This window comes from Ranitomeya imitator, chromosome 1, assembly GCF_032444005.1.
Source record: "Ranitomeya imitator isolate aRanImi1 chromosome 1, aRanImi1.pri, whole genome shotgun sequence".
NCBI lineage: Eukaryota > Metazoa > Chordata > Amphibia > Anura > Dendrobatidae > Ranitomeya > Ranitomeya imitator.
The window spans coordinates 884,855,379-884,870,647 of NC_091282.1; the positions used below are offsets into that span (position 1 = coordinate 884,855,379).

General features: G+C 44.9%; 1 protein-coding gene across 5 annotated transcripts in view; it reads left to right on the plus strand.

Annotated features, from left to right (window-relative positions):
* EPHA5 (EPH receptor A5) overlaps positions 1 to 15,269 on the plus strand; it is a 715,434-nt gene that overhangs the window by 447,024 nt on the left and 253,141 nt on the right. For all 5 annotated transcript variants that reach the window (XM_069743129.1, XM_069743127.1, XM_069743125.1 and 2 more), the window contains exon 5: positions 9,528 to 9,863. In XM_069743129.1, coding sequence (XP_069599230.1) covers positions 9,528 to 9,863 — 336 coding nt within the window. The remainder of the gene's footprint in view (positions 1 to 9,527; positions 9,864 to 15,269) is intronic.

Below are 15,269 nucleotides of genomic sequence, written 5' to 3' on the forward strand. Positions count from 1 at the left end.
GATTGTCTTCCATTAAGCCCACTTTGGCCACTGATATATATTGACCTTGAAGTTCACCTCTAATTTCTTTGAAAGCTGTTCTGTGCTCCTTGGTAATTATTTGTATTACCTGTCTCTTCAATTTGTCAACAATTTTCATCATGCAGCCATGTTGAAGGAGGTTGACTACAGTCTCATAGACCTTAAACTTCTAATTAACATGGGCAACTTTGGCAACAGGAGCAACAAGCTGTTTTGAGAAGATCTAATAGTCTTTAACTTTAACATGTTTGGAAATAATTTTCTTCCTAATCTCCTAAGACAACTCACTCCTTAGCTTCCTTTGCTCCACGTTCAGTATGGAACACACCTGTATGCCAGATAGCATAGTCACTACTCTTCACTAGGGTTGAGCGAAACAGATCGGCCAATTTCATAAGTCGCCGACTTTCGGCAAAGTCGGGTTTCATGAAACACAACCCGATCCCAATGTGGGATCGGCCATGCGGTACGCGATCTTCGCGCCAAAGTCGCGTTTCATATGACGCATTCAGTGCCATTTCTCAGCCAATGAAGGTGGACGCAGAGTGTGGGCAGTGTGATAAATCTCAGTCCCCACCATCTTAGAGAAGGGCATTACAGTGATTGGCTTGCTTTCTGCAGTGTCACAGGGGCTATAAAGGGGCATGCATGCCGACCGCCATCTTACTTCTGCCAATCTGAGCATAGGGAGAGGTTGCTGTAGCTTCGTCTGAAGCAGGGATATTGTTAGGAAGGGAATATTAACCCCCAAACCGCTTGTGCTGTAGCGATTTCCACTGTCCAACACTACCTTTTATTTGCAGGGACAGTGGAGGCTACATTTCTGTGCATCAGTTCTGTAGCTTATAAGGCTCCCTGATAGCTGCATTGTTGTTTGTACGCCGCTGTGCAAATCAAATGCTTTTTTCAAAGCAAAAATCCTGTTGCTCCTTCTTTTCTGCACAGTTCTCTTGTTTCTTTGTCCACACTCTTGTGTGCAGCATTCTTTTTTATTGCTGCCATACTTGTCCTTTGATCATTGTAGGGATATTGAAATTCTACTACAGCCCTTGTATTTTTTGATATATCTGTCATCCACTTTCTGCCACTCAAACTGTGTAGTGTAATACAGTGGGCCTGATTTTTTCCTGCATTCTCCCACACCTAAAAAAGGGAGATTTATATTGCCACTGAGTGCATCTGCGTCAGTCCTGTTTGTGGCATATCTGTCATCCACTTTCTGCCACTCAAACTGTGTAGTGTAATACAGTGAGCGTGATTTTTTTCCTGCATTCTCCCACACATAAAAAGGAGATTTATATTGCCACTGAGTGCATCTGCGTTAGTCCTGTTTGTGGCATCTGTCATCCACTTTCTGCCACTCAAACTGTGCAGTGTAATACAGTGGGCCTGATTTTTTCCTGCATTCTCCCACACCTAAAAAAGGGAGATTTATATTGCCACTGAGTGCATCTGCGTCAGTCCTGTTTGTGGCCTATCTGGCATCCACTTTCTGCCACTCAAACTGTGTAGTGTAATACAGTGGGCCTGATTTTTTCCTGCATTCTCCCACACCTAACAAAGGGAGATTTATATTGCCACTGAGTGCATCTGCGTCAGTCCTGTTTGTGGCAAATCTGTCATCCACTGTCTGGCACTCAAACTGTGTAGTGTAATACAGTGGGCCTGATTTTTTCCTGCTGTCTCCCACACATCAAAAAGGGAGATTTATATTGCCACTGAGTGCATCTGCGTCAGTCCTGTTTGTGGCATCTGTCATCCACTTTCTGCCACTCAAACTGTGCAGTGTAATACAGTGGGCCTGATTTTTTCCTGTATTCTCCCACACCTAAAAAAGGGAGATTTATATTGCCACTGAGTGCATCTGCGTCTGTCCTGTTTGTGGCAAATCTGTCATCCACTGTCTGGCACTCAAACTGTGTAGTGTAATACAGTGGGCCTGATTTTTTCCTGCATTATCCCACACATAAAAAAGGGAGATTTATATTGCCACTGAGTGCATCTGCGTCAGTCCTGTTTGTGGCATATCTGTCATCCACTTTCTGCCACTCAAACTGTGTAGTGTAATACAGTGAGCCTGATTTTTTTCCTGCATTCTCCCACACATAAAAAAGGGAGATTTATATTGCCACTGAGTGCATCTGCGTTAGTCCTGTTTGTGGCATATCTGTCATCCACTGTCTGGCACTCAAACTGTGTAGTGTAGTACAGTGGGCCTGATTTTTTTCCTGCTGTCTCCCACACATAAAAAAGGGAGATTTATATTGCCACTGAGTGCATCTGCGTCAGTCCTGTTTGTGGGATCTGTCAACCACTTTCTGCCACTCAAACTGTGTAGTGTAATACAGTGGGCCTGATTTTTTCCTGCATTCTCCCACACCTAAAAAAGGGAGATTTATATTGCCATTGAGTGCATCTGCGTCAGTCCTGTTTGTGGCAAATCTGTCATCCACTGTCTGGCACTCAAACTGTGTAGTGTAATACAGTGGGCCTGATTTTTTCCTGCATTCTCCCACACATAAAAAAGGGAGATTTATATTGCCACTGAGTGCATCTGCGTCAGTCCTGTTTGTGGCATCTGTCAACCACTTTCTGCCACTCAAACTGTGTAGTGTAATACAGTGGGCCTGATTTTTTCCTGCATTCTCCCACACCTAAAAAAGGGAGATTTATATTGCCATTGAGTGCATCTGCGTCAGTCCTGTTTGTGGCAAATCTGTCATCCACTTTCTGCCACTCAAACTGTGCAGTGTAATACAGTGGGCCTGATTTTTTCCTGCATTCTCCCACACCTAAAAAAGGGAGATTTATATTGCCATTGAGTGCATCTGCGTCAGTCCTGTTTGTGGCAAATCTGTCATCCACTGTCTGGCACTCAAACTGTGTAGTGTAATACAGTGGGCCTGATTTTTTCCTGCATTCTCCCACACATAAAAAAGGGAGATTTATATTGCCACTGAGTGCATCTGCGTCAGTCCTGTTTGTGGCATATCTGTCATCCACTTTCTGCCACTCAAACTGTGTAGTGTAATACAGTGAGCCTGATTTTTTTCCTGCATTCTCCCACACATAAAAAAGGGAGATTTATATTGCCACTGAGTGCATCTGCGTTAGTCCTGTTTGTGGCATATCTGTTATCCACTTTCTGCCACTCAAACTGTGTAGTGTAATACAGTGGGCCTGATTTTTTCCTGCATTCTCCCACATATAAAAAGGGGAGATTTATATTGCCACTGAGTGCATCTGCGTCAGTCCTGTTTGTGGCATATCTGTTATCCACTTTCTGCCACTCAAACTGTGTAGTGTAATACAGTGGGCCTGATTTTTTCCTGCATTCTCCCACATATAAAAAGGGGAGATTTATATTGCCACTGAGTGCATCTGCGTCAGTCCTGTTTGTGGCATCTGTCATCCACTTTCTGCCACTCAAACTGTGTAGTGTAATACAGTGGGCCAGATTTTCCGAGCAGTCTCACACACCTATAAAGGGAGATTTAAATTCACAACAAGTTTACTTACACCTTCTAACTGGTTTTACAGTACCATATAACGTTTGTTAGTTTGGTTACATTTTTCCAAGAATGAGGAAGTCTGGTGGAAGAGGTTGTGGCCGTGGGCGGTCATTGCCAGCTGGTAATGATGGTAGTGGTGGTGGAGCATCAGGTGGTCGTGGGAAAAGCAATATAGCACCTAAGTCTCGAGTTGTTGAGCCAGCGTCATCGTCTGGCTACACAAGGCCTCAAACGCTCCCTTTTCTGGGAGTAGGAAAACCGCTTTTAAAGCCGGAGCAGCAGGAACAAGTTTTGGCTTTCCTTGCTGACTCTGCTTCTAGCTCTTTAGCCTCCTCTTCGGAAAGTGCAAAATTTAAAAGCAGCGCGTCGTCAGTGGATGCTCCCGGTCAGGAACAAGTTGCTTCCTTGTGTCCTTCACCCAGAACAACAGAGAAGGATGCGTCAGGCGACACAACAGGTTACTCCATGGAGCTCTTTACACATACCGTGCCTGGGTTAGAAAGGGAAATTGTTAACAGGCCATGCCCATTACAAGATAAATCGGACATGGAGTGCGCAGATGCACAGCCACAGCTAGATTATTATGCTGTTCCATTGACTCAGATCACAACATTGTCCTCGCAGTGTACTGAGCCAGAATCTGACCCTGATGAGACTATAGAGCCCCGTCACGAACGCTATAGCACCGGCTTACGGTGACATGGAGGAAGGTGCACAGGACATAGAAGAGGAGGTGATAGATGACCCAGTTGTTGACCCCGATTGGCAGCCATTGGGGGAACAGGGAGCCGCCGGCAGTAGCTCTGAAGCGGAGGAGGAGCCACAGCAGGCACCAACATCGCAACAGCTTTCATCTGGCAGGCCTGTATCTGGCCTAAAACATGTGTCAAAACCAAAAACAGTTGTAGGATAGTGTGGCCATCCAGTTAAAGTAGCTCAGTGTGCAATGCCTGAAAAGGTATTCGATAGTAGGAAGAGTGCAGTCTGACAATTTTTTAACCAAGATCCGAATGATCAGTGCAAAAACATCTGTAAGAAATGCTCAAGGACCTTTAGCAGAGGTCAGAATGTGAAAAATCTAAATACAACTTGCATGCGTAGACATTTAACCACCATGCACTTGCAAGCCTGGACTAACTGCCAAACGTCCCGTAACATTGTTGCACCCGCTCACAATGAAGCTAGTCAGCAAAAATACATTCCTTCCCGCACACCGTTTACCACACCACCTGCAGCAAATGTGCAAATGTGGAGGTATCGTCGCAAGGCTAAAGCAGTCAGGGAATCACCAGGTTCTTGGTAGGAAACACTGTATGTAGGCCAACAGCAAGAATACCATCACAAACCCTCTCTCAGTCTGCCATGTCCACCACCACCCCCGCTAGTTCCACCATATGCAGCTCTCCAGACCAGCTCACCCTACAAGAGACTCTCGTTAGGAAAAGGAAGTACTCATCCTCGCATCCGCGTACACCGAGTTTGAATGCCCACATTGCTAGACTAATCTCGTTAGAGATGATGCCCTACCGGTTAGTTGAAAGCGAAGTACCACACTACGAGCTACCCAGTCGACGCTTCTTTGTGAGAAAAGCCATCCCAGCCCTCCACCAGTATGTAAAAGACTGCATTGTCCATGCACTCCGGCAATCTGTCAGTAGAAAGGTGCACCTTACAACAGATGCATGGACCAGTAGGCATGGCCAGGGACGTTACGTGTCCATCACGGCACACTGGGTTAATGTGGTGGATGCAGGGTCCACAGGGGACAGGCAGATTGGGACAGTTCTGCCTAGCCCACGGTCTAGGAAACAGTTGGCTGTAGGCGTTCGCTACCCCTCCTCTCATCTTCCAGCAGAAGCGATAGCTCGTCCACAGACTGCAGTCGCACGACCACTCCATCCGCAGCTGCCATGTTGCACACGAGGTGTCCCATTATGGAACAGCTAGTGGTAAGCATCAGCAGGCTGTGTTGGAAATGAAGTGTTTGGGCAACAACAGACACAATGCGGAAGTTCTGTTCGAGTTCTTGCAGCAAGAAACTCAGTCATGGCTGGGCACTGTACGTCTTGAGGCAGGCAAGGTAGTCAGTGATAACGGAAGGAATTTTATGGCTGCCATAGCCCTTTCACAACTGAAACACATTCCTTGCCTGGCTCACACCTTGAACCTGGTGGTGCAGTGCTTCCTGAAAAGTTATTCGGGGTTACCCGACCTGCTCCTGAACGTGCGAAGACTTTGCTCGCACATTCGCCGTTCGCCCATACACTCCAGCCGTATGCAGAACCATCAGCGATCGTTGAAGCTTCCCCAGCACCGCCTAATAATCGATGTTGCAACAAGGTGGAACTCCACACTGCACATACTTCAGAGGCTGTGCGAACAGAGGTGTGCTATTATGTATTTGTGGGGGGATACACATACACGGGCAGGCAGTTGGATGGCAGACATGGAGTTGTCAGGTGTGCGGTGGTCGAAGCTACAAGACCTGTGTCAAGTCCTTCAGTGTTTTGAGGAATGCACATGCCTGGTTAGTGCAGTCGACGCCATCATAAGCATGAGCATCTCCCTAATGCATCTGCTGATGCAAAGTTTGACGCACATAAAGGAGCAGACGTCTGCAGCCAAGGACGAGGGAAGCCTTGATGACAGTCAGCCATTGCCTGCTCAGGGAAGTCTCCTGGACAAGGTGGCGGACGAAGAAGAGGAGGACGAGGACGATGATGGGGATGAATATTTTTTGGAGGAGGCAGCTTCTCAGGGGGCAATAGAAACTGGTGGCGTTGCAAGGTCAGGTACAGAAAGTGCTCCTCAACCCAGCACAAGCAATGAATTGACACCTTGAACATTGGCCCACGTGGCGGATCATGCCTTGCGTATCCTAAAAAGGGACCCCCGCATTATCAAAATGATGACCGATGACGATTACTGGTTGGCCTACCTCCTGGATCCACGCTATAAAGGGAAATTGCAAAATATCATGCCACATGAGAACTTTGAGCAAATATTGGCTACCAAACAAGCAACTCTTGTAGACCGTTTGGTTCAGGCATTCCCAGCACACAGCAGCGGTGATGGTTCTCACACAAGCTGCAGGGGGCAACATGGCAGAGTTGTTAGAGGTGCACAAATCAGAAGTGGCGTTGGACAGAGGGGTTTTATGACCAGGTTGTGCAGTGATTCCGCAATGACCGCAGACACGAAAGGTACTGCAGCATCAATTCAAAGTGACAGGAGACAACATTTGTCCAGTATGGTTACTAACTATTTTTCCTCCCTTATCGATGTTCTCCCTCACAAGTCATTCCCATTTGATTACTGGGCATCCAAAATAGACACCTGGCCTGAATTGGCAGAATATGCATTGCAGGAGCTTGCTTGCCCAGCAGCTAGTGTGCTATCAGAAAGAGTATTCAGTGCTGCTGGGTCAATACTGACCGAAAAAAGGAGTCGTCTGGCTACCCAAAATGTTGATGATCTAACCTTCATTAAAATGAACCAATCATGGATTTCTAATTATTTTGCCCCACCTTTCCTGGCTGACACCTAGCTTTCCAGTAAAAAGGTCTTGCTTATGGACTGGTCTTACTGAGTGTTCCAATTTCTCCATTTGCAGCTGCTGTATGTCCAGCATACGCCATTTTTACACCTCCCTAAATGGGCTGACTCCCCCCACAGGGCTGTGGTCACCACTTGGCGCAAGAACCCGTGCGAGTGCCGTTTGGCTGAAGAGGTGGGTGTGCCCACTTTTGGGCGACGGCACTGGCACAGGGTCCCTCATAGTACAATGAAGTGTCTGTGGCGGTGGTGGTGCGCACCCAACGTCAGACACACCGTTGTAACATGAGGGGCCCTGGTCCAGTACCGCCAGCCATGAGAGAGTGTTTCCCCCCCAGCTCAAACAGTGCTCTACCACTTGCAAAATTATCTCTCACTGCTCCACCACTATTTAGTCTATGCGGTTAAATCCTTCAATGGCACTGCTACTAAAAATATTCTGGGGCCCTGTCCTACATTTACACCAGTTAATACTTTGCGCCAAATACCACTGTCTGCAAGTCAGCAGAGGAGCCCACCTCTGTACCTAGGTATGCCACCTGTTTATTTGTTAACTTTTTTTTTTGCCAGACATTAACATCAATTTATTATTTTTGACTACTAAACTGCTTTTGGCCTACTGAACAAAGCAGTGCCGCCTGTTTACTACTGTTACCAATTTTGAACTGCATTTAGCCTACTTACTGATTTGGGCCTACTCACTGTGTCAGCCTCTCATTACAGTTGTCCTCCACTGAACAAAGCAATGCCGCCTGGTTAGTCCTGTTACCAATTTTGAACTGCATTTAGCCCACTTTATTAATTGGGCCTATATCTGTGTTTCCTCTTCATCCTGCCCATTGCCCAGCCAGTGATAGATGAGTCTGCTGGACATTGACCCACACCACTACATTCCCCTTGCATGCTACACAGCCAGAATGTGACCCTGCTGAAAGTCAGGTTCCCCTTCCCGCATACTATACCACCTTACACGGGGACTAAGAGAAAGGTGCAGATGAAAGTGCAGGTTCCTTCATCAGGTGAGGGGGCATACTCATTGGCGACGTCACTGGCACAGGGCCCCTCATAGTACGCAAAAGTGTCGCTGCCGGTGGGAGGCGCCCCCACCGTGCAAACACACTGCTGTACTTTGAGGGGCCCTGTGCCAGTGCCAATGCGATCACAGCACTTGCAAAGTTGAAATACTTACCTCTCCCTGCTCCACTGCCATGACGTAGTCCACGTTTCCTGGGCCCACTAAAAACTTGACCCAGCCATACCCCCCACAACTTTAGCCAAATGACCCCCAATTTCCAATGCCTAACTATTATTATAAGGTAAATTAAGATTGACAAGCTTCAGTAACAAGAATGAATGTTTTTGCCATTAAAATGGGCACTGTAGGTGTTTTCCTGGCCTCCACCCACTGCCGACTATGCTTCCCCATTGACTTGCATTGGGTTTCGTGTTTCGGTCGATCCCCGACTTTTTGCGATAATCGGCCGATTTCACTCGACTCGACTTTTGAGATAGTCGGGTTTCGCAAAACCCGACTCGATCCAAAAAAAGTAAAAGTCGCTCAACCCTACTCTTCACCCTTTAAATAGGCAGACTCACTGATTTCAAATTTGTAGAAGAATGTTATGCTAACGACAGAACACACTTTAGTTTAACATGTTCCTACAGTCAAATTATTTTCAAACTTTTCTAGGGGTACCATTATTTCATTAGTCTGCTTTTTCAATTTTACTGTTGAAATACAATTAAAAAGCAATGCCTGATTTTCATTACTTGATATTCAGTAAAGGTAAAATGAAAACTACTTTTGTCAGCTTCAAGTTATGTCAGTGATCATTGTGGGTTTTTCTTAGTTTTTCTTACTTGACCAGAATGGTACCAACAATTTTATTTATTGTTGTGCTGCAACAGCCAATATAAAATGAATGAGGACAAAGCATACATAAATGTAATCATTGTCCCCCAAACATCATGCATATTGTCGACAGCACATCAACTGGATAGTGTACTGCTGATAGAGATGATATTTATACCAGCGTAAACAATCCAATCGGTTGAATGTTTACACGGCAAAAACGATTAGGATTTAGGAACAATTATTTCTAGTGAAGCAAACTAAAGCCACTTCTAAACCTTCTGCTTCTTGTGCATATCTTTATTAGAATGCTCCTGCATGCTTTTTCTAACTTCCTTAGATATCTACACCAGTGAGCAAGTGTACAGGAGTAGCAGACAAAAGGCCAATTCATAGATATTAGTGCTAATTAGGGTAATTTTTAAAATTTAACTAAGCGAAAACTAGACAAATTTACAGCTTTCTTTTTTTCCTGGAGACGGCATGCTATGGATTTATCTTTACGTTTTTAGTTTTATGTTATTTTATTATTCTATGATTTAATCATTTTTTTTATTAACGGCATATTTTTCTTTTTCTTTTCTAAGGGCCACCATCAGCTCCACGCAATGCAATTTCCAATATCAATGAAACTAGCGTCTTCTTGGAATGGATGTTTCCTTCAGACACTGGAGGAAGAAAAGATGTCTTCTATAATATTGTATGCAAGAAATGTAACTCCATTGCCAGGGTGTGTGAGGAGTGTGGAATTCACGTTCGTTATGTACCTCAGCAAATTGGCATCAGAAACACATCCGTCATGGTAATAGATCTTCAAGCCCACACAAATTACACCTTTGAGATTGAAGCTGAAAATGGTGTGTCTGAGCTGAGCCTGGGATCTAGGCAGTATGTCTCAGTGAATGTCACCACCAACCAGGCTGGTAAGTTGGATTTGAAATGTACACAGAAAATACTGTATGTTATTGATTACACTTATTGAGTTGGGTGGGTAACTGAGTAACTATAGGTAAAGGAGAAATATTGGTTGAAATGATACGTGATTTGTTGAGAGTAAGGGTTCAGAAGCCGTGTCATCAGGTCTCTATAAGACCCGTGATGCCATGCTCGGCACACTGTACCCTGGACACAGGCAGATAAGGGAGAGATGCTGATGAGAGAGGGACTAAATTGTAGCTGCTTATTAACCAGGGATTCAACCACATTTATATTTCTGTGAAGTACAACAACAGCCATTCTTAGGGCTAATAATAATACATATTAATACTGCTGTTATCAGAACGTAGGAAGAAATTGTGCTGAAGGGATTGTGTAACACAGGATAGAGTGAATTGTACGTCCTTTCTGCTGCAGTGTGCAACAGATACCAAAACCCCTTCTCAGGGCTAATATTATTCTTTGTGTTCTTAATCCTGCAAATTGTTCTGAGCAGGGAAATATTATACACCATTTTTACTGCTACAGTTGGGTGTCAAAATCATACAGAAAGACTTGGTTGGATCTGTATAGCATTTCTATAGTGATATTGTAGTCTCAGTCAGTCAACTGGACAAATTTCACTGGCATTGTAACACTACAATGTTTTTGAGCAGCGAAATTTTATACGGCATTTAGTGTGCTACACTTGTGCCTCATTCCCCCCCAAAATAAATTGTTTGTTAAAAATATTGCATTGCTAAATTTATACTGCAGTCTGATACATCCGTCAGAGGTGTGCAAATTTGCCTGACATTGTAATACAGCGTTTTTTGAGCTGGAACATTTTATAAGGCATTTATCATGCTCAAGTGGGCATCAAAAGCCCTCCCTCGTAAGAAAAGACCTTTGTTAAAAAAAATCACATTACGATATTTCTACTGCAGTCTTGTACACCCATCTGAAGTCGACACATTTTGTGGGCTTTGTATTACTGCAATTTTTTTCAGCAGTGACATTTTATACAACATTTATTGAAAAAGAGTTGAGCCTCAACACGCACACAAAATATTTGGTTTCAAATAGCATTGCTATATTGGTACTACAGACTTATACATCCATCTGCAGTTGGCAAATTTTGCTTGCATTGTAATACTGTCTGCAACATTTTCTAAACAGGGATATATCATACATAATTTTAAATTGGCAAGGTAAGAGTCAGGGAAGTAAATGTGATGCTGATGCTGAACATAGAGGCCCAGGAAGTGGGCAAGGTGAAACTGTGCCTGCCGTGTGAGCACAACACATACATCATGTCAATCTAGCTTCCTGTCCCACTTTGTAGAGGGGCGCGAGACGCCACTCTTGAAGCCAGACCAGTTTGAAAAGGTTGTTGGATGCACAGTAGATAATGCTTCCTGTCAGTTTGCCAGTATCGCCCTGTTTACCACACGTTCCAGTCTGAGTAGCTGTGATTCTTGGCCACATAATCCTCACCATGATACACCTTCCTCCCACCATGCCAAGTGCTTGGAGTCAAGTGATCCTACACTTGGATGCTCCAAAGAGCTGTTCACATTTCCATTTTTAGAACCGGCCTCTTGCCCTGCCCTTTCCGACTGGTACATGAGGAGATAGCATGTAGTAATGACCAAATATTTGAGCAGCCACGCTCACAAGAAGGCAACAGTGGGAAAAAGCAATTATTGTCGTACGAGTTGGTTGATGAGGTAGAGACAATTGCCAGCAAGTAGTGTTGTTACATCAGCAAATCAGGAGGAAGACCAGGATGCAGAAGAAGAAGATGAGGTTGTGGACGATGAAGTCACTGAACCAACCTGGGAAGATGACATGCAGAGCGAGGACAGCAGCGCATAGAAGGATGGATCCACAGCACCACAGCAGGAATGAAGAGGCAGTGGGATGGCCAGTGACACAATGTGGGCAACTGATCACCAAAGTACCAATGCAGGGGAAGTTGCTAAGCAAACAGTAGATTTAGGTGCTCATGAGTCTTTTTAAAACACAGTCCAGTTAACTCAAAATAGGCCATTTGTAACATCTGCCATGCCAGCAAGGGCAGCACAACTACCAGCCTGTCCACCACCAGCATTTTGGGGGCACATGCAAAACAACCTGACTACTTGTTCCAAATGCCAGGTTCAGAACAGTGTCTGCAGGTGACATCATTGCCTCTTCCCCTGTTCTACGGGCATGCCAATACCCTGTTCATGACGTAGGCGAAGATGCATCCCACCCTGCACCTGTTGTTGCACACTTGCAACCACCATCAGCAACCATGTCCACATTTGTCCCAGTGCAACGTTTAATTGTCCGTACCGCAGTTCTTGGAATGCAGCATAAATACACAGGCACCCTCAGGCTACAATGCTAAACGTCCACATTTCCAGATTACTTGTCCTGGAAATGTTGCCATTTAGGCCTTTGGAGATGGAACCTTTCCAAAATATCATAGCAATGGCCGTCCCTCGTTAATCGGTCCCCAGCCACCACTTTTTCTCCACGTGTGCTGTCCCAGCCTTACACAACCTTGTGTCCCATAACATCAGCCATGCCCTGACCAACACTTTGACTGGAAAATTCCACTTAACCACGGACACCTGGACAAGTGATTGTGGCCAGGGACTCTACATTTCCCTATCAGCACACTGGATAAACATTGTGGAATCCGGGACCCAGTCAGACCCTGGGATGGAAGATGTGCTACCGACATCAAGTATTGTGGGCCCTTGTTCAATTAGGGTTGCCCCCACCTTCTACATCAATTATTGCACCTCCTCCTCCAGCTCTCAGACGTCAACATCAGTCACAATCTGGAATCACTGTAGCACTGCCTTGGCCAAGTGGCAACAAGCTGAGCTAGAGCTAATCTGGTTAGGTGACCAATCGCACACCACCGGGGAGTTGTCGAAAGGTCTAGCAGACCAGATTGATAACTGACAACCTGGACAGTCGCCCTCTTGGTGTGGACAGAGAAGTCTTGGCTGTTGGCAGTCTGGTATAAATGGATGAATTTATGTTCCATGGCCTTTCCCGCGACCCTCACATTGTATGTATTTTGGCCAACATGAATTACTGGTTGTTCACCCACCCTTCTTGACCCACACTACAAGGAGAACTTTAGATCTCTCCTTCCGTGGTGGAGAGGTCTAATAAATTGTTGCAGTACCTGACTGCCTTAAGGTACCGTCACACTCAGCAACTTTGCAATGAGAATGACAACGATCCGTGACGCTGCAGCGTCCTGGATAGCGATCTCGTTGTGTTTGACACGCAGCAGCGATCTGGGTCCCGCTGTGCCATCGCTGGTCGGAGCTAGAAGTCCAGAACTTTATTTCATCGTCAGGTCGGCATGTATTGTCATGTTTGACATCAAAAGCAACGATGCCAGCAACGTTTTACATGGAGCTAACAACCAGTGAGAACGATAAGTGAGTCGCCGTTACATCACTGGATCGCTCCTGCATCATTCTGGAGTTGCTGTGTTTGACGTCTCTACAGCGACCTAAACAGCGGCGCTCCAGTGATCGGCTCGTTGTCTATATCGCTGCAGCGTCGCTGAATGTGACGGTACCTTAAGTTGAAGAATTACTTAAAAAATGCCCATCTAACAATGCTGTGGCAGAGGTCACAGTTCCTTGGACAACAAACCATTATGATTCTCCAGGTCATTACGAGTTCATAGACACCAAAAATGTCTAGGTTCTTTTTTATCTAAGTAAAAAAAATTCCAATTTTGCTAAAAAAAATATAAATACTTTTTGCCTGCTGAGCTGACGTTTTTAATTACACCATGTTAGTGTAGATACGTTGTTTTGATCGCCCATTATTGCATTTTAATGCAATGTTGCAGATACCCAAAAAATGTAATTTTGGTGTTTTGATTTTTTTTCTCGCTACGTCATTTAGCGATCAGATTAATTCTTTTTTATATCGATAGATCGGCAATTCCAAATATGGGTAGGTTTGATTTTCTTATTGTTTTATTTTGATTGGGGAGATAGGGGGTGATTTGAAGTTTTATTTTTTTTATTTTTTTATATTTTTAAACACATTCTTTTTTTAATTTTGGCATGCTTCAATAGCCTCCATGGGAGGCTAGAAATCATCTACTACTCGATCACCTCTGCTACATAGAGGTGATGCACAGATCACCTCTATGCAGCAGAATTGCAGGCTTGCTATGAGCGCCGACCACTGGGTGGTGCTCATAGCAATCTGCCATCAACAACCATAGAGGTCTCAAGGAGATCTCTGGTTGTGGTGGCAACGCACCAATGACCCCCGATCATGTGATGGGGGTCAGCGGTGAGAGTACTTCGGGCCATGCGGCCGGCAGCACTTGTTAAATGCCGCTGTCAGAATTTGACAGTGACATTTAACTAGTTAATAGGCGCAGGTGGATCGCAATTCCACTTGAGCCCATTGCGGGCACATGTCAGCTGTTCAAAACAGCTGACATGTCGCGGCTTTGAGGTGGGCTCACCGCCGGAGCCCACCTCAAAGCGGGGAATGCTGCCAGCTGAAGTACTATTCTGTCACCTGGCAGAAAGGGGTTAATTGGGCTAAACTTCTATACACATGACAGCAACTGAACATAAACTCAAATCCAGTGTTTTTTTTTCTGTTTTATTCGCATGCACTCCCACCCCCACCCAAACATGGGTATACGTTTCAGGATTTCATCTTTTTTTGTCTCATCCTCCTCCTTTTCCTCCACCACAATATCAGCATGGTGATCACCCTACACTCGCTATCAAGGGTATTTATGATGCCCGCATTAACAATTTTTAGAGGCCTACCTTAAATATTCTTTGATACGAATGTACACCCCCCAGAGGTAAATGTTTTTCAGCCCATGAATTTAGTACACGTGTATTACCAGTCTAGGATACCCATTTCTTAATAATGAGAAAAAATGTTTTCTGAGGCCTTCTACTACATCTCTTCAAAGAGGTATTGAAGTGCCTCCGTCTATTTTTTTGGCATCCCTTGCACTTACGCATGCGCTTTACCACTGTAGGAGACCCACTCCTTAGTAATGGGAAAAAATGCTTTTCGGTGGATCCACATTGTAGATGAGGGAAACAAATTTAAATAAAAAAGACCGATGGGTTCTATTAGTATATGATCCAGTGTGGTGTTGTGGGGCTGTCAGGTGGTCGTCACATAGGGGTTCTCACACTGCATACAGTGTTTCACATCATGGACATGAGAGTTTGTACGGTAAGTGCAGAAGATCCTGGATTCCTCCATATCAGGCTGAGTAAAGGTAAAATGCTCTCTTATATTCCCCCCAGGGTTGATGAAATATCAGTCCTTAATGCTGCTACATTAAACTACTTGTTTTTTTTAGGACTAATTCAGATAGATTCCATTTAGGTATAGCGTAT